A 16262-nucleotide genomic window follows, 5' to 3' on the forward strand; every position below is an offset into this window, starting at 1 on the left:
TTTTTTGGTTCATCAGGTCAGTGAAAACCAGCAATGTGATGGCACAGTAAAGTAGAGACCCCCGAAAAAGACGAGACCCAGCAGGGAGAAAGAGGGCACGCCACACAAGTACACACAAACACAATACGAGAAGGAGAAGATTGACGAGTGTAGAAGGGAAAAGGACAGAGAAAGGTGGTTTTGGTGAAGGGAAAATGTGGGGAGAACAGAAGGGCAGGAGGAGGAAAACAGAGAGTGTGTGAGCTGGGGATGATCTGGGGCACACACACAAACACACACACACACAAACACCACAGAAACAATGCAGGCGAAAGACTGCACACGGACAGGCTCACAAACACAAAGAGATTACAATGTGATTTTTATCTTTAACACAGAAAACCACCAAAATTATTTTTAGTTTTCATTGTCCCCTCAGTGTTCTTAAGCATGCATGTGTTTACAGTTAAACGAAGCACAGCATCTCAGAGCTACTATTCAGGCCAAAATGATTTCAGTCTCTGGTGTTTTTCGGTCTGAAGTCTGTAGTTTGATATCTGGGGATTATAGAAACGTGAACGTGACTGGACAGCAATATGATGGGACTGACATGCGGACAAAAAGACTGACAGTCACAGTTGAACACGAACATCACAGAAGGCTCCTCTTTCTGAGACTGTCCATCACTGCAGAACAGCTGTTGGTTATGTGTGTGCGCGCCTGTGTGGAGACGTGTGCGTGAGCACCTGCACATGCTGCTCTTGCGGGAGCCAGAGCTGCTTGGGGATGACGGAGGGGTCTGATAGGACCAGCTGTAATCCGACCCCTTCAGATCTTTAATCACCTGAGAGAAAGACAAGAGAAAGCAAATGACAGAGTTTGGTTATGACTTGATACTTCTCTTAGTTTTTAATGCGTTCAGCCTGCTGTGGGGTGTGCATGCCTTTCACCTGTTCACTGGCAGGGGGCAGTTTATGAGGATCGGTCGTCAGCACAGTGAGGTCATCAATGATGGCCTGAAGGTGAGTGATCTCGCCCAGCATGGCGATCTCTCCGTTCTGACAGACCAGGCGGAAACAATACATTTTTATTTTGTTATTATTTTTCTCTTTTTGCATTTCTAAGTCCTTTCAGCACGCCGTCTCAGATTAACAAGTTCTACAACAATCATAACACATGCTTCAATCATCAAATGTTTTCTTGTCTAAATTGAATTAGGGCAATAATGTCATTCATAAAAAATAAGGAAAACAGGGGCAGAATGTGGGTGTGCTGTCGGCTCACCACAAAAAGCTTCCAGGTCAAAGTCTTGATTGAGGTTTTCTGTGTGGAGATATTCCCCCTGTGCCAGTGTGGCAGCAGGTTTACGCGATGGATTGCAATAGTGTTTTTATAGAGCTCTATATCATTTTGGAAATTAAATAAACCCCAAAATTTTAACATAGAAAGGGACAGGAGGTCACCACCTGGATTAATGTTGCCAGTTGTTGTTTCAACTATAACTGAAGGTGTCCTGTGGTCAAATTATTGGTTTGCATCAAGTAAACAAAACAACAAACGAGACAGCTCAAACTACAATCCTTAAAACCTGAAATTTTCAGAATAAAATTCAAATCAAAGAGAATAAACTTCAGAACTTTAGGCAATGTTTAAAAGTGCAAGCATAATGTAGTGAGACTACAGCTATGAAGCATTAAGAAAGCTACTTATTAGTGAGGCAATTTAAAAAAAAAGGTAAGAAGAGCTGCAGAAGAGGTTCTGCATCCATCATGTGGATGTGCGTCTGTGGGGGCAGCGTTATGATCTGTGGTTGCTTCAGTTAGTCGGATATTCGTTCAGCAGCGTTTTACATTATCAGAATCTATTTACATGAATACATTTTTTTTTCTTTTCTGGGCGGCAAAGGCATGTTCACTGACAACAATGCCAGGATTCACCAGGCTCAGACTGTTCCAGAGTAGTTCAGGGAGCATGAGTTGACCACCACGGAGTGCAGACTTTAACTTCATTGAGAGCCTTTGGGATGTGCTGAAGAAGATTTTACACAGCGGTGCGAGTCTCCCATCATCAACACAAGAATGTGGCTAAATGTGAATGAAATTAATGTTTTGACATTGCATAAGCTTCCTGAAACAATTCCATGGTCCCATGAAAGTGTTAAACTAAAGGTGATCCAACAAAATATTAGAGAAAAATACAGACTATGTTCTTTTATTGTGTGAGAAATGAGCGAGGGGCAATTAATTTCATATAAGTCTGAATGTTGCTATTTGGGGAATATTCCTCTTGGTATTCATTTAAATAGAGGTGTGTGAGTAAACTAGTTTCAAAGTGTTTTTTTTTTTGGGAAGAAACACTTTCTGGAGTGTAGTTGTACCATCATGTATTAAATGACACCATCACAAAAATGCTGTTGCCAAATGCACAAACCCAACTTAGCTATAAGTCGTAAAATAACCTATAATAGTTCCAAAAAAAAAAAAAGTTGAGATTTCAGACACCCCAAATATTACCTTTGGAATAACGAAGGAAGAATCAAAACGCACTTTATCTTGGACATATTTGTGGCCATAAAACCTGCTACATCCTTTTTTTTTTCCCATATCAGACGAACACATACCCCACTTATCACTAAAGCTGATGAATGGTAGATATTTTTTCATTTAACCACATTGCCTCCTCACCACAACAGGCTGAAGGAAGCCAATGAAGGTGCAGAATCGACCCCTCTCCTCCACCAGAGCACGGCGCACCGCCTGCTTCTCAGTCTCCTCCATCAACAGGCACATGTCGGTCACATCCTGCATGGCGCTGTCAAGCTGGGGCTGCAGGTCCCCGCGCCCTGAGATGCAAACGTTGTGGTAAGAGAAAGCTTCCCAAATGAGGCAGAGGAAGGTGAGACAGGCAGGCCGAAGTTTTCACCACAATGAGGGGAGTTAAACATGAAAATAGAAAGTTGGGGGTATTTACGTCAGAGAAGAAAGAAAGGCAAAAGGGTTTTATTGGATATCTATCCACCACCTTTTGCTTTCCACAACAAAGTGCACCAGCGAAGCACTGGCACAGATTATTGAACTCACATCAAGTAAAAAGTCTGTACTACTCTGTAGTTGTTCTATCATATACTGTATGTGGAGCAGTGTCTGCATAAATACATGAGGTTTAGTCACTATACTGTACTATACTATGTGCAATATTAGGGGAAAAGGAAGCTTTATCATAGCTGCTTTTTTGTTGAAACATCTAATCTAGCTAAAGACTGTTATCTATCTTAGAAGAAATCATCATCAAAACAATGGTCCCAATGTCAGAGTCAGTACAATATTCCCTCTCTGTCATTTTGGATGTTTTAGCACGAAGCCAAAACAAAAAATGCAGAGTTTCTGTCTTCAAAAATGACTTAATGTGATTTCACAGCGACGACGAAAGGTTAGACATAGGTGCACAAATTATGGTGTTCCGGATCTGAATCCTGTCTGCTAACTAGAGAAAAAAAAACATGAAATGCAATGAATAGAAAGCAAGACATGAAATAAATCTTTGTAGTGTTACAGCATGCAAAGAAATCAAGGAAGATGTCGGTCCGATCAGGGACAGAGTGAGGGAAAGAGTGAGAAAAGAGTGGAAGCATGACAGAAGAAAGCCTGCGGTGTCACTACAAAGCTAATAGCAGAAGCTACAAAAGTCATGCAGGAGTCAGGGAGGAACTTAAATTACATCATGCATCATCGAGAGTGGAACTCATCTAACTATAAGTTACTACAGAGGCTCAACTCTATAATATGTCACCAGGAGACAACACCTTTGATGATGAGTGTTTATGAGCTCCAGTGTTGCAGTTATTTTGTCTAAAAGGTGATGGTATGTTTCCACTGCTTTCTGTTTGTCCCTAAAAGGCTGACTTGGTGGAAGAGGAGCATGCAGGAAACACACCAGAATATGGTGTCACATTTGAAACGGTAAACTAAGACATTAGCCTTAGCAGTGGACTGTTCTCTTCTACTGCCCCTCGAGTTTCACACATTTTTTATTAAAAAAAAAAGTGCTACATGACCTCCAGTCAGGGATTATGAAACATCAAAAGCTTTGTTCTTTGAAATCCTTTGTTGTTTTCTTGGCAGAATGATGTCGATGATTAGCAAGGCTGCTCCCTGCAGTGTGTACATTTGGATCGGGGCCAAAACAATCAGGTTTCCATTAGTTTATGTGAAAATGATTAAGTGCAAATTACCAATTGATAACTTGGCACAAAGACTGAATTCTCAGTTTCTTCATGCCTGTGTGTGACTGACACCTAAAACCTCAGATATGGGAGACGGTGCCGACTCTGGACTGGCAAAATGAAACTTATTCATTTCAACCGCAACCTGCAAGTCCTCCTAAAAGATACTGCAACGTAAGCTGGATTTCTCAAAAACCTTTCAACTTTTCATCATTATGACAACAGGAAAATAGTTAAAAGATTTGGTAAAAAATGCATTTAGAGCATTAGAATGGGCTTGATGTTGTATTTGAGTCTCTGAGTACTTCACTCGTTGTATAGCAGGCTATGTACTTGGAGAAATAACAGAAGCTTTGCGGCAAAATCAGCTTTGTTCTCTGATCATGAGGCCTTCAATTGTGGAGAGAAAAAAAAATCTAGCTTTAATGCTTTTTTCCATATAGCAGCGGTGTAGTTAGCCAAATACATTTGCTTAAATCAAGATACTACAAGCGGATATCTTATTATTAACTCTAGCATTTTGTGCAGCAGGTTAATCCATCCTTGACCTTGCTTTCCAAAAGTCTTCTTTCATCACCATTTCATTAAGTTTCCTGATGTACCCTTGAAGTGTATCACAGATTCTGCAAATACTGTCTGCAGGAAAAGGTTGGGTGTATGAATTAGAGGAGGTGATGCGGCACAGCAGCAGCGAGCGGCAGGCTGATACTTACCCTGCATCTCTATTACAGGGAGATAAATGCCACAGGGAAGGAGAAACAGAGCGAGAGACAGCAAAAAAAGGAAGCAAAATAAGAAAAGAGAGAGGGGAGACAGAGGGAGGGAGGGGGGAGAGAGCAGAAATAGCAGAACTCATTGTTAAGGTTAGTACAAGGAAGCCATCACAAGACAGCCACAGTGCCACATGTTAGAGCAACATAACACTTGCAACAACCAAAAACTGATCCAGAAACAAAAATACCACCAAGCGTCAGCTGTGACGGGGCTAATCGGACATTCACAAACATAATCACAAAGCAATGACCCTGCACGATTCGACATCAGTTTAACCAAACGTTGTTTAGGAAATGTTTTGTTATTGTTAACTGCATATTTCCATACAACCATAATATTTCCTGCATTACTACTGATTTATGTGCGAAATACAAATGGTATTACTGGCAAGTTGTGCAAATAATAGTGGACACAGTAGATCAATATTTTTTCCTGTTCATGATTCCTCTCCATTGCCTGTTTTCACAGGTGACTGCGTGGGAATCATACATATCAATTCAAAGCCCCTAAATATGATGTTTAAAAGTTTGAATAGAAGCTGCCTCTCACAATACTTCACCTGCTGTCTACTTCAGTATCTGGCCTGACAATGAAAAATTCTTATTCTTATTAGTATTTAGGTGTTTGTGATTTCTTTTTGCACACTCTACCCAGTTTAGCATCTGATGAAACAGTTTGAGTTGAATTTCTGCAGGACCGATACAGCATGATGGGGGTGCTTGGTCAGAAAAGTGTAGCTAAACAGACTCAGGTCAGACTGATAGTTTGCCTAACTATCTGAAAATGTGTAAGCTAATGGCACTCTGACAGCCATGTATTGGAAACTTGAACATTGTACAGAGATTCAGGATGTTAGAAACTTGGATTTTAAGCTTTATTGGGTTGAATGTAACCCCCTTTCACATTAAGCAGCTCAAATTAAAGCCAGGTGACAATTTTGGCACAGCATTTTGAATGGCATCCGTCCTGTCTGCATGTTATTCAAACATTATGAGCAATTTCAAGACACCAATACAACAGCTATTGTACAATTAAAAGCAGCAGTGGTTCCCTGCTTTGTACAGAAAGTTTGTATTCCAAGATAAAAGTACTTCCTTTATTCTTCTAACTATCATTCTGAAGTTACTTGCTAATTCACCAAGTAAAACTGGGTATTTTTTTGAGTGAATCTTGTGTATTTGTCAAGTTCTAGTATTTCTTTCCAAAATAATGCGGCTCATGTTGATTTTGAGAATATAGACATTTTACTACCGACTGTGGAAATTCAGGCTATCCTTACTATAAGATACTTAGGGTGTTACTTTGGAGAATCTAACTTTCCTAAAAGATTTCTGTTTTGTTTACACACTTTTGTGACCTACATAAAGACAGGGTTGTGTCATAGTTTGAATGTTTTCAATATTGTTCTAAAATATTATTTGTTTAAAGTCTTGGGTGATACTATGACATATTGGAGTACAAATAATGATTTTAGAAAGATTTTTTATATTAATCTGCCTGGCAACTGACTGGAAGCTGAGGCAGTAACTTTTAGTGGCCGCTGCCTCACTGAGTGAAATGATTCAGAACAAATGGGAAAACACCTGCAGTACTACCGATAGGCACTAGATGTCAGTATAAACTCATAATTAATCAAATCTAGATTATTTTCCCAGTTATGACTCAGGTTTCTGTTGTGTTTGATATAACTATGGGTTCACAATATTTTCTGAGTATTATTGAAAAATATATTTTTTTTCACTCCATAATATCAGTGCTGATTAATAGTCCTCTTAAACTAATATCAGCAGTGGTAGGAGCGTGAAACTGTGCTAAATATCAACGGGATGTAATTAAATCTGTCCACAGCTACAACAAGCGTTACGCCAATGATAGAAATAGATTTGACCTAGAGTGTCTGAGTAGATACACGACTGTGTCACTGCTGACTGTTACCTTTACGAGCCTTCTTCTGCAGTTTCATGGTGTCAGATGACTTCTTCTTGATCTCGTGGCGTGACCTCTTGTACTCTTGAAAGAGAAGGAATGGAGATGCTTTCAAAGAGGAATGTAAAGCCTCTGGGTGAAATCCTATTATCTTGCATTTTCCATATTTACTTAAATAGAACAACTTCCAGAAGCTGCTCAACTGGCAGGTCATTGACACAGACTTGACATTGTCTGCAGGGAAAATCCTAGCCTGGGCGAAAGCCGACTGTTGACTCTGTCAAACAGTCTGGGAAAACCCAAGAGCGATCCGTTTCCATGGAGGGCGGGACCTTACCCAGCAACTTAAATTCATTGGAGTAATGGAGTTCCCTTAACCAATCATAATGTTTAGAAATGACGTTGGTTATGCGCCGAGGTTCATGCTTACTCTCGCGAGGCTCTAGCTCGCGAATCACGCTTCCCACATCCGCTTTCATTATACCGGTACCATTTGATAAATCAAACTTTTCCCAAAGCCAGTTGGAAGGAGAGCTTCGACATCCTTGCCACTAACAATATTGAAGAGGCATTCCTCTTGCTCTCGTTTTAATTGTGTAATGCTCTCCAGAGTTGAGACAACTTCATGGATAGCTTCTAGCGTTCTTCCGTCGCCATGTTTATTTCCGCTGCGGTTGAACTACAATTATATGGACTACAATGGACTCCGCGCGTGAGTTCTGCGTCACCACTCGCAACTGTTTGCTGATTGGCAAAACACTGAGCGAACCGAGGTAGGGGGATTTGGCCAGACTATGTGCGGAGCCAAAATCTTTGGGCGGAAGTACGTAGGATGGCGTCGCCAGGCTAGGAAAATCCATGGGAACCTGATAAAACCTATCGTCAGATCAATCTAACATGCCAGTTAAAATATTCCATAAAGCGATCTTCTAACTGATCTGCACGGAATGTTAATGTTTCTGCAAGGCTGTCCATTTTTTTGAAAATATGAATGAGCTAAGCCACAGTTTGGATATCCTTAAATCAAAAAGGGGTAAAACACGTTAAATAGGACATCAAAACATTATTTCTTCCCAGAATCATTACCCATACAATGGCTGCTAACATTCTGCTTGTATCCATGTATCACTGTGTGCTACAGGCTTGTTCTAAGAAACCATCAGTTATTTCCTTTGAACTTTATTTTGATCTTATTTTGAACTTTTGGGGATCATTTGTAATATGAGGATCTGCAGTTTTTCTAATCTGTTCCTCTGACAATAACTTTAACTTTTTTATGTTCAACCTCACTATAATAAAGTCTGCTGTACAGGACCACAGGACCAGTGCTATCCCATGTTCTGTTTCTGTTTTGGTTTGACTAAGGAACCCTATTCTCTTCTATTCAACCTTCACAATATCACCTCACAAGGCTGTTGGCATTCTGTACGTATCTCTGGCTAGAGCTTGGTTAGGCTGCTGTTGATTGAATTAGCTTAACTTGTGATGTGTGTGTGTACCTTTGGCATGATCCTTATCCAGCTGGTTGGCTGTCTTCTTCCAGTCCTCAATCTTGTCCTGGAGAGGAGTGATCAGACTCTCCATCAAAGCACTGCAAGAGAGGCAGACATGTAAGAGTGATGTTCATCAATTTTGAGAGAGATCAGACACAAAGCAAGTTACCGGCGGTTATTTTTTCCACTCTGAAAAGTACTAAACTGTATAAAAGATGGACAACAGAATGGCTCTATGAATTATCGCTCCCAAGTGACTGGCTGCAGCATTGGTCATAACCCCCAACGCCACATGTTGTTTGATTACAAAGAAAAAAAAAACAGGTTGTGATGTCATGATTGGCACTTTTGACTGGCAGCTGTCCTAAATGATGCAAAGTAGGTTCTGGCTCCTGCAGCCAAGTTAGAACATCGAGGGGGGATGAAGTGTAAGCTTCAGCTTTCCATGAAGGTGAGTGTTTCAAACCGACATAATATGCTGCTGTACAGAAAACTGCAGTGACTCGGGGGGCCAGCTGCAGCCATTTTGGTAAGTTAAATGTTTTGAAAACGAATCACTAAATCAAAACTATAAGTAAGCTGGCTAAGACATCTCATATCATGAAGACCTTGGAGAGATTCATTGTTCACTTCATGAGATTGCAGGTTGCTGAGGCTCTTGACCCCCCCCCCAGTTTGCCTACCAGAAACACATACGAGTGGAAGACGCGATTCTGTACATGTTGCAGCATATGCTTATCTGGATGGGCCTGGTTCATATGTGAGAATCATGTTCTTTGACTTCTGCAGTGCCTTCAACACCATACGGCCTCCCATATTGAAAGACAAGCTTCTAGGTATGGGTGTGGCCCCCTCCCTGACATCGTGGATTATAGACTATCTGACTGCCAGACCACAGTATGTCAGGATGGGGAGATGTGTTTCTGGAACACTGGAATGAAGTATTGGGGCTCCGCAGGGTACTGTTTGGGCTCCTTTTCTTTTCAGGTACAACTCAGAGTCCTGCCACATACAGAAGTATTCTGATGATACGGCTGTTGTGGCATGTGTGCGCGGTGGACAAGAGAAGGAGTACAGGGACCTTGTGGAGTCCTTCTATGGCTGGACCAAAAAGAACTGTTTGCTCCTGAAAACCACCAAAACCAAAGAGCTGCTGGTGGAGGACGGGAGATCTAAAACCCCATACCAGTCACTCTGCATTGATGAAGACTGTTCAGACCTGGAAATACCTGGGGGTGGTGCTGGATAATAAACTGGAGTGGTCTGCCAACATAGAAGCCGTGTACAGGAGGGGCCAGAGCCGTCTCTTCTTCCTGAGATGGCTCAGGTCCTTCAATGTCTGCAGTGATATGATGTGCATGTTTTATCACACTATCATTGAGAGTGCACTGTTCTATGCTGCTGTCTGCTGGGGGAGTTGCACTACAGACAGAAACTGTAGGCACCTGGGCAAACTGGTGAAAAAGGCTGGTTCTGTTGTAGGCAGAAGGATAAGACCCTCTCGGTGCTGTGGTGGAGCAACTGATGAGGTGGAAATTATATTCTGTTTTGGAGAATAATAAACATCCTCTCCACAGCATCCTGGCAGGACAGAGGAGCAGCTGCAGTGAGAGGCTCATCTCTCTGCGCTGCAGGACTGAGAGGTTCAGGAGGTCCTTTGTCCCCACAGCCATAAGGCTTTTTAACAGTGACTGCTGACATGTTCTTCTCAAATTGATTGATTGTTTTTTTTTTGTTGTTGTTGTTTTTTATTTAGCCATTTATAATAATAATAATAATTATTATTATTATTTAATAGTAGTATTTTTATTAGAATTGGTATTATTATTGTTGTTGTTAATATACAATCACTGTAAATATTAATATTTTTTTGTACTACTTGACTCATTTGAATTTCTCCCATTGGGGGATGAATAAAGTATTTTTCTATTCTATTCTATTCTTCTATTTCTCAGACAACAGACAGCAGGTGGAGGCAGAGCAGATCACGAGCTGGAATTTAATTATGTTTTACTTTTTCTGTAACCTTCTGAAACTCTGATTCAGCACTTTTATTGAACTATTCTCACTGCTGTTGTCAGAACGATTTTAAAATGGGTAGCAGTTATGTGTGGAACTGTTTTGATGATAAACAGAAACGCTGGCTGCCCCGTACACTAACATTACTGTGGTCTGATTTCTTATACTATAAAAGATTGTTGTTTCAAGAAGAATAAAGATGGAGCTGGAGAATAAAGAAAAAGGAAAAGCATGGTTGGGAACAGACTATTGGTGAGGTTTCCAAAGTGCTCTGTGTTGCATGCCAGTGGCTGTATTCTGTTACATTCACTGAAACATGTACAGGGTGAGCAATATACCCAGCAGAATCCTTTCAGCTGACATCAAAACACCACTTCTGAACAATCCTAATGGACTATGTGAGATTTGAAAGAGAAACAAGAAAAGCTAGAGAAGAAGGTGAAGGGCAGAAACAGTGAGAAGGAAAAGAATGCAAACAAATGCATCTTACTTGGTGAACTGGCGAAGTTTGGCCTCAATGCTGCGATGCCTCATGCACATCCTGGTCAGAGCTGAACCAATATCTCTGGTTGCCCCTGGAAACAAAACAAAGCCAAGATCAGCCTGTGACACACACATACACTCCCACAGATGCTAAAAAAAAAGCGTCTCAGCGTAATTACCACAAAAGGATTTTTTTTGCTCCGCAGATTGCAAGTCTGAGATCAGTATTTACATTAAAGCTGTTAGCATGCTGCGTAAAGTAAAGGCTAATGAAAACGTGGTATCTCTCAAGCAAATGAACAGAGCTTTTATTTTCTTTTACACTCAGCCACTATTTACAAAAGACAGCGATCTGCCCTTTTAGAGATCCCACACACACTCCTGTCTTCGTCCAAATAAAGTCGTGTCTCACGGATGTGTGTTTGTGTAAGAGACAGCCGCTCAGAGAGCCATTTTCATGTACTGCTAACCTGCAACTATAAACATCAGTCTATTTTAAGGCAGTGGGTCCATGTGGAAAAAGCTGACCCCAGAGTTTAAGTCAGTTTAAGTGATGGCAGACACCACTGACTTCCAAACAAGGTGCTCAGAACTGCTGTCGGCACTGTACAGGTGGACAGCCAACACGAAAATGGGCTTTTAGTTTTGTTCTAATACATTATACTTAAAGACTTTTGGACAGAGGTTAGTATAAAGTGTCAGGGGGATACCATAATAAATACAGCAAGTGAATTGTAAACTCTACATAACTGGAAATTCGAATTCAGCAACAGACAAAAGGTATTTTCTTGAAAGACACTGTTTATCATAAAGACATTAAGCGTTAAACACAGGATTAAGCTGTAAATTCCATGAAAAAATAAGGAAAGATGGTTGTTTTTCCAGAATGCTGTGCTCCAAAATAGAAATTTTTTTTTTTGAAAAGTGATACAGTTCACAATTTCTGAAGTACTAGGATGTAATGCTGAAGTAAAATGCCACGTTTCTTCCAGCAGATGTAGTAACATAATACTCAAATTTTAAAAAAACATAACTATAATATAACTTTTAAAGTGGTTTAATATTGCAACAGATTTATAATTGATTGAAAAGGTCAAATCTTTTTTATATAGTGGTAAAATATGTTTGTTATGATTTAGTACTTGAAAAATCAGTACAGTCCCATGAGCCTCAACTGTATTTTGAATGAAATGATGACATGCAAATGTCAGCACACTAAAATAAAATCCAGAATGAGGAACATGGAAAACATCATCTGCTAAATATCAGCATGATGGTACTGTCACAGTGAGCATGTTTGAGTGCTGATATCAGCATCTAGCTTAGAGCCCTGCTACATCTTAGCATGAGCTCATAGATCCCTTACACAGCTTTGGTTGTTTCGTCACCTTATTTCAACCTTGTAAGAGCAGACTTGGAGCAGACAGAACCAAGAACATACTGAAACCCCTGAAAACACATTCTGTTGTATTTCACAGTATTTCTTTATGTTTATCCTCGTTCAGGTTAAACGAAAATCATGAATCTGTATAAGTTTGACTTAATACTGTAAATAATTTTACCTTGAAATACCATTAAAGCACAGGAATCAAGCGCACCAGTGTTTTTCTTTTTATTATTCCAAAAGACACTAACTAATTTTAGGTTATATTACCATATTCTGGATTAAAGTTGATCACAATAGCATAACAAAGATCCCTATGTCATTTTACAGTATCTACAAACATGTTACTACTTTTACAAAAAAATTATAAATGGTAATACATTCTGCTACTTGTGTTTTTTTTAAACTACATTAAATAGAACAAATAAAAAAAGTAGAAAACAAAGACCCCTTGTTTGGGTAACATTAAAAACTAACAAGTCACTAAAACAAGATTATGTTTTACAGTAATGAGGAATTTAAAATGCCGTTTTGCAATTGAATATCAACACTAATACTACTGAACTCAAAAGAATAACATTATCATTTATGTCTTTATATCTTGAAACCAGTATGATGGCAGGTAAGGCTGCAAATAACCAATGTTGCAAAGCGAATGATTTTTGCTTTTCCATCCCAAACTGAGATCAGACCACCAGTTCAAATATACAAACACCCAAGGGGTTATATTGGACTTTGTTCTGCGGCGAAGTCTCTGTAGTTTCAGGGACACAAAGGGTGCAAATCTAACTGGCATCATTTGACAATTTCTGTATCTATTATATAAAAAATAAATGCGATATTGATACTTTTATGAAATAATGATAGAACATTATGTAAATAGTTCTAATAAAATGGGAACTGACTGATATATTTCAAATTTTCATAACTTTCCCTGAATTTCCAGAGTTCTATGAAATGTCAGACTTAATCTTTAACAGTGTATATTTAAAAAAAAGACACAAATGGCTTTAGCACATGACCAACATACATTTTGAATAAGTCTGTCAGACTCATTTTCCTGCCCTTTGCTTCACTCAATTTGCAGCTCTGAACCTTAAAAATTAAAAGGACATACATTTCTGCAACATACATTATCTATGTTAAAATGGGAGTATACGAAAGCTTAATAGGTTCATATAAATTTGAAGTATTGTTACTATGAGAGGCATGGCAAAAAAGAGAAGACTGCAAGCTAATTCATTTTCATTAGTTAATGCTGTAGCTAGGATTTGGTCTGATTGGCATACATCACTTAGTGTAGTGTAATTTATTCTGACACTGTTGCTTTACAGTTCATGATGGACTTGAGCACACCAGCTAGCTTGATTAAACTGTTAATGGAGGAAACCTTCCTCAAAACTATTATTTAGACTGCATTTTAATTTTGAAAAGTCAACATCTATATCAACAGATGCATTGTGTCTTAACTCTTAATTTCTCAATAACCCAGCTGTCACTCAGCTATCTGGCTGTCTGTCTTTTATTGACCGAATGAATGAATGTGGTCGCCAATCTGCTCAGTTAAGCCATTATCAGAGAAAAAGCATAATGTGGAAGCCTGCAGAGATGTGGATGTGTTATTTTGTAGCAGCAGAACTGGTGTGAGTCAGTTGGGAAATATAGTCATATTACTTAGATTTTACAGCACTGTTACCACACAGCTTTAACACAACTGCTGGAAGGGAGGAGGGGCCAAGTTTGAGCCATAAAAAGTTGCTAAAAATGTAAAATGACAGTTATCTACTGTCTATTCATTTGTCTACTTTTTTGTTAATTGACTAAATTAACTGTTAACATAAATGTGAGGGGTGTAAATTCAATAGTTGCATGCAGTTTTCATGAAATACAGCAATATACTGTTAGACCTGCCTGAAATTTACAGCAAAGCATTATACTGCACTAGGAAGTCAAGCGACTGCTGATAGCCTTACTCAAAGGTGTCTCCAAAATCATCAGTATTGCTCTTTTTATTTTCCTCACCAGCTGGTTTGCAGATTCAAATCAACCACAAGACGCAGCCTCACTGAAGCTGCCGCATAGCCATACACTGACAAATGCCAAACCACACACATACGCACTTACACTGAGTGTTCCTCACATCCAGAGAGAAGCCCTCCATTCATAATTAACAAATTCTTCCCTCTTGCCTCCTGTTCTACCCAGCAACCATTCATTAAAGCAGAACCACCCTCCCCAAACACACACATTCATAGACACAAACATGCTTAGGATATAGAGGTATTCCCCATGCATGCCAATCAGTTCTAAGTATCTTGAACTGTGTGCACTGAGAATGGGATCTACCACGATCCCAAATCAGTGAGTGGCTCTTAACAGTGGCATAAGGAGAGAGTGAAGCCAATGAGAGAAGAGTGCGTGTGATTTTCTGCATCGAAGGAAAAGGATGATGTGGGAAAGAAATAAGAGAGGAAGAGTTGGAAAAGGGAGGAGAGAGCATGAGGATGAGAGGAGTCGCCTTGCCAATTTTAATGAGCTCACTGCTGGAGTGAGAGCCATGGGACTGCAGTTACAGCCAACTGTGTGTGTGTTTGATCTCCACATTTATGATGGTTCTCTTCCTGTTTGCCTGTTATTACCAGACCTCTAAGACTCTATAGGAGATCAACAACTAGATGAGAACACACATTCTTCACATCTGGAGCTACTGTGTGTGCAAGTCAGTGTTTTTTTTTATTTTTGCTCCAAATGCAAACCAGCACGTTTTAGTGTTTTACTTGAATTGAAGAGGTTCAATATTCAAACCCCTTTTTTAAAATGATACATTTTTCCTGTACAGCTGTAATTCTCAGATTGATTAAATACTGTTGTGTGAATAAACATTAGCTTAAGTTCATTTATACAAAAAGACAAAGTATAAAAAAAAAGAAACATATAGACAGATAAAGACGTACAAAAGAATGTACCATTAGACATAGACATGGACTCACATATATACATACATGCACACGCATGTGCAGGCATAGACAAACTGAAAAAATGATGCTATAACGATTTGGTAGAAGGTAGAAAACAATTCTGGGAACAATGAAACATAAATGAACAAGAGGCGAGAGGTTTACAAGCTGAAAAAATGTGAAATGTAGTTGGTATTTCGAAACAAAAGAAACACTACAGTAACCACTTTTCTTTCATCTGCCCGTCCATAAAACGTTACAGATGCCATTGACAAGCAAAGCAGGTTATGGTTGGGGAACTCTGAAACATCTATGTTCAGACTGACAGAAATTCTATTTAAAGTTAAATCTTTTACAAACCAAACACTGCACTCAATGTGGACTGTTGTTTTAAGTTGCAGTAATCTGGACTCATCGGGCACAAAGTGATGCTTTCTGACAAAAATTGTTTTAGGCTAAATTTATACCCCTGACCTGTGATGGTACAGACTCAGTCAGCAGTCATCATGAAAATAATTTCATGTTTCTGATGACCAAATTTACATTCCTCATCCAAAGGAGTCCGGTGTATCCAGGGCCGTAGCCAGGATTTTGGAATAGGCGAGGTCCATGATGCGCGCGCACAGCCCGCGCCAAAATTTTTACAATATATATATGTATATATATATATGTATATATATATATATATATATATATACAGGGCTCTAAATTAACACCCGCCAACCCGCCAAATGCGGGTGAAAGTTATTTTTGGCGTGTATTAAAAAAAACTCACTAGCCGGCTTGGCCAATGATAAATGAGGAACTTTACCATCTATTTTGCGGGACGCAAAATTACTATATACAGTCTATGCGCGGGACGCACGAGCGCAGTTTCTATGGGAACGCATCTGCCGAGGCTGCCGTTCTAGGGGAGTGGGTCACTCTTGGTTTGGAAATACGATAGACGCCGGTGTTCAGTCGATTTCTCCTACTTGTCGAGAATTGCTACTTTGCGCATGCGCCGAGCCGATTTTCTAAGTTTC

The 16262-nt window shown here is 39.6% G+C and overlaps 1 protein-coding gene across 1 annotated transcript in view; it reads right to left on the bottom strand.

The window, feature by feature from the left end:
- The window catches only part of LOC142383829 (protein MTSS 2-like), an 89125-nt gene that overhangs the window by 15249 nt on the left and 57614 nt on the right, over positions 1-16262 (bottom strand). The window contains exons 4-9 of the mRNA XM_075469622.1: positions 10904-10988; positions 8401-8492; positions 6911-6985; positions 2664-2821; positions 930-1037; positions 726-823 (exon numbers count right to left, since the gene is read on the bottom strand). Coding sequence (XP_075325737.1) covers positions 726-823; positions 930-1037; positions 2664-2821; positions 6911-6985; positions 8401-8492; positions 10904-10988 — 616 coding nt within the window. The remainder of the gene's footprint in view (positions 1-725; positions 824-929; positions 1038-2663; positions 2822-6910; positions 6986-8400; positions 8493-10903; positions 10989-16262) is intronic.

Source organism: Odontesthes bonariensis, chromosome 1 (assembly GCF_027942865.1).
Source record: "Odontesthes bonariensis isolate fOdoBon6 chromosome 1, fOdoBon6.hap1, whole genome shotgun sequence".
In the NCBI taxonomy this organism is placed as follows: Eukaryota; Metazoa; Chordata; class Actinopteri; order Atheriniformes; family Atherinopsidae; genus Odontesthes; species Odontesthes bonariensis.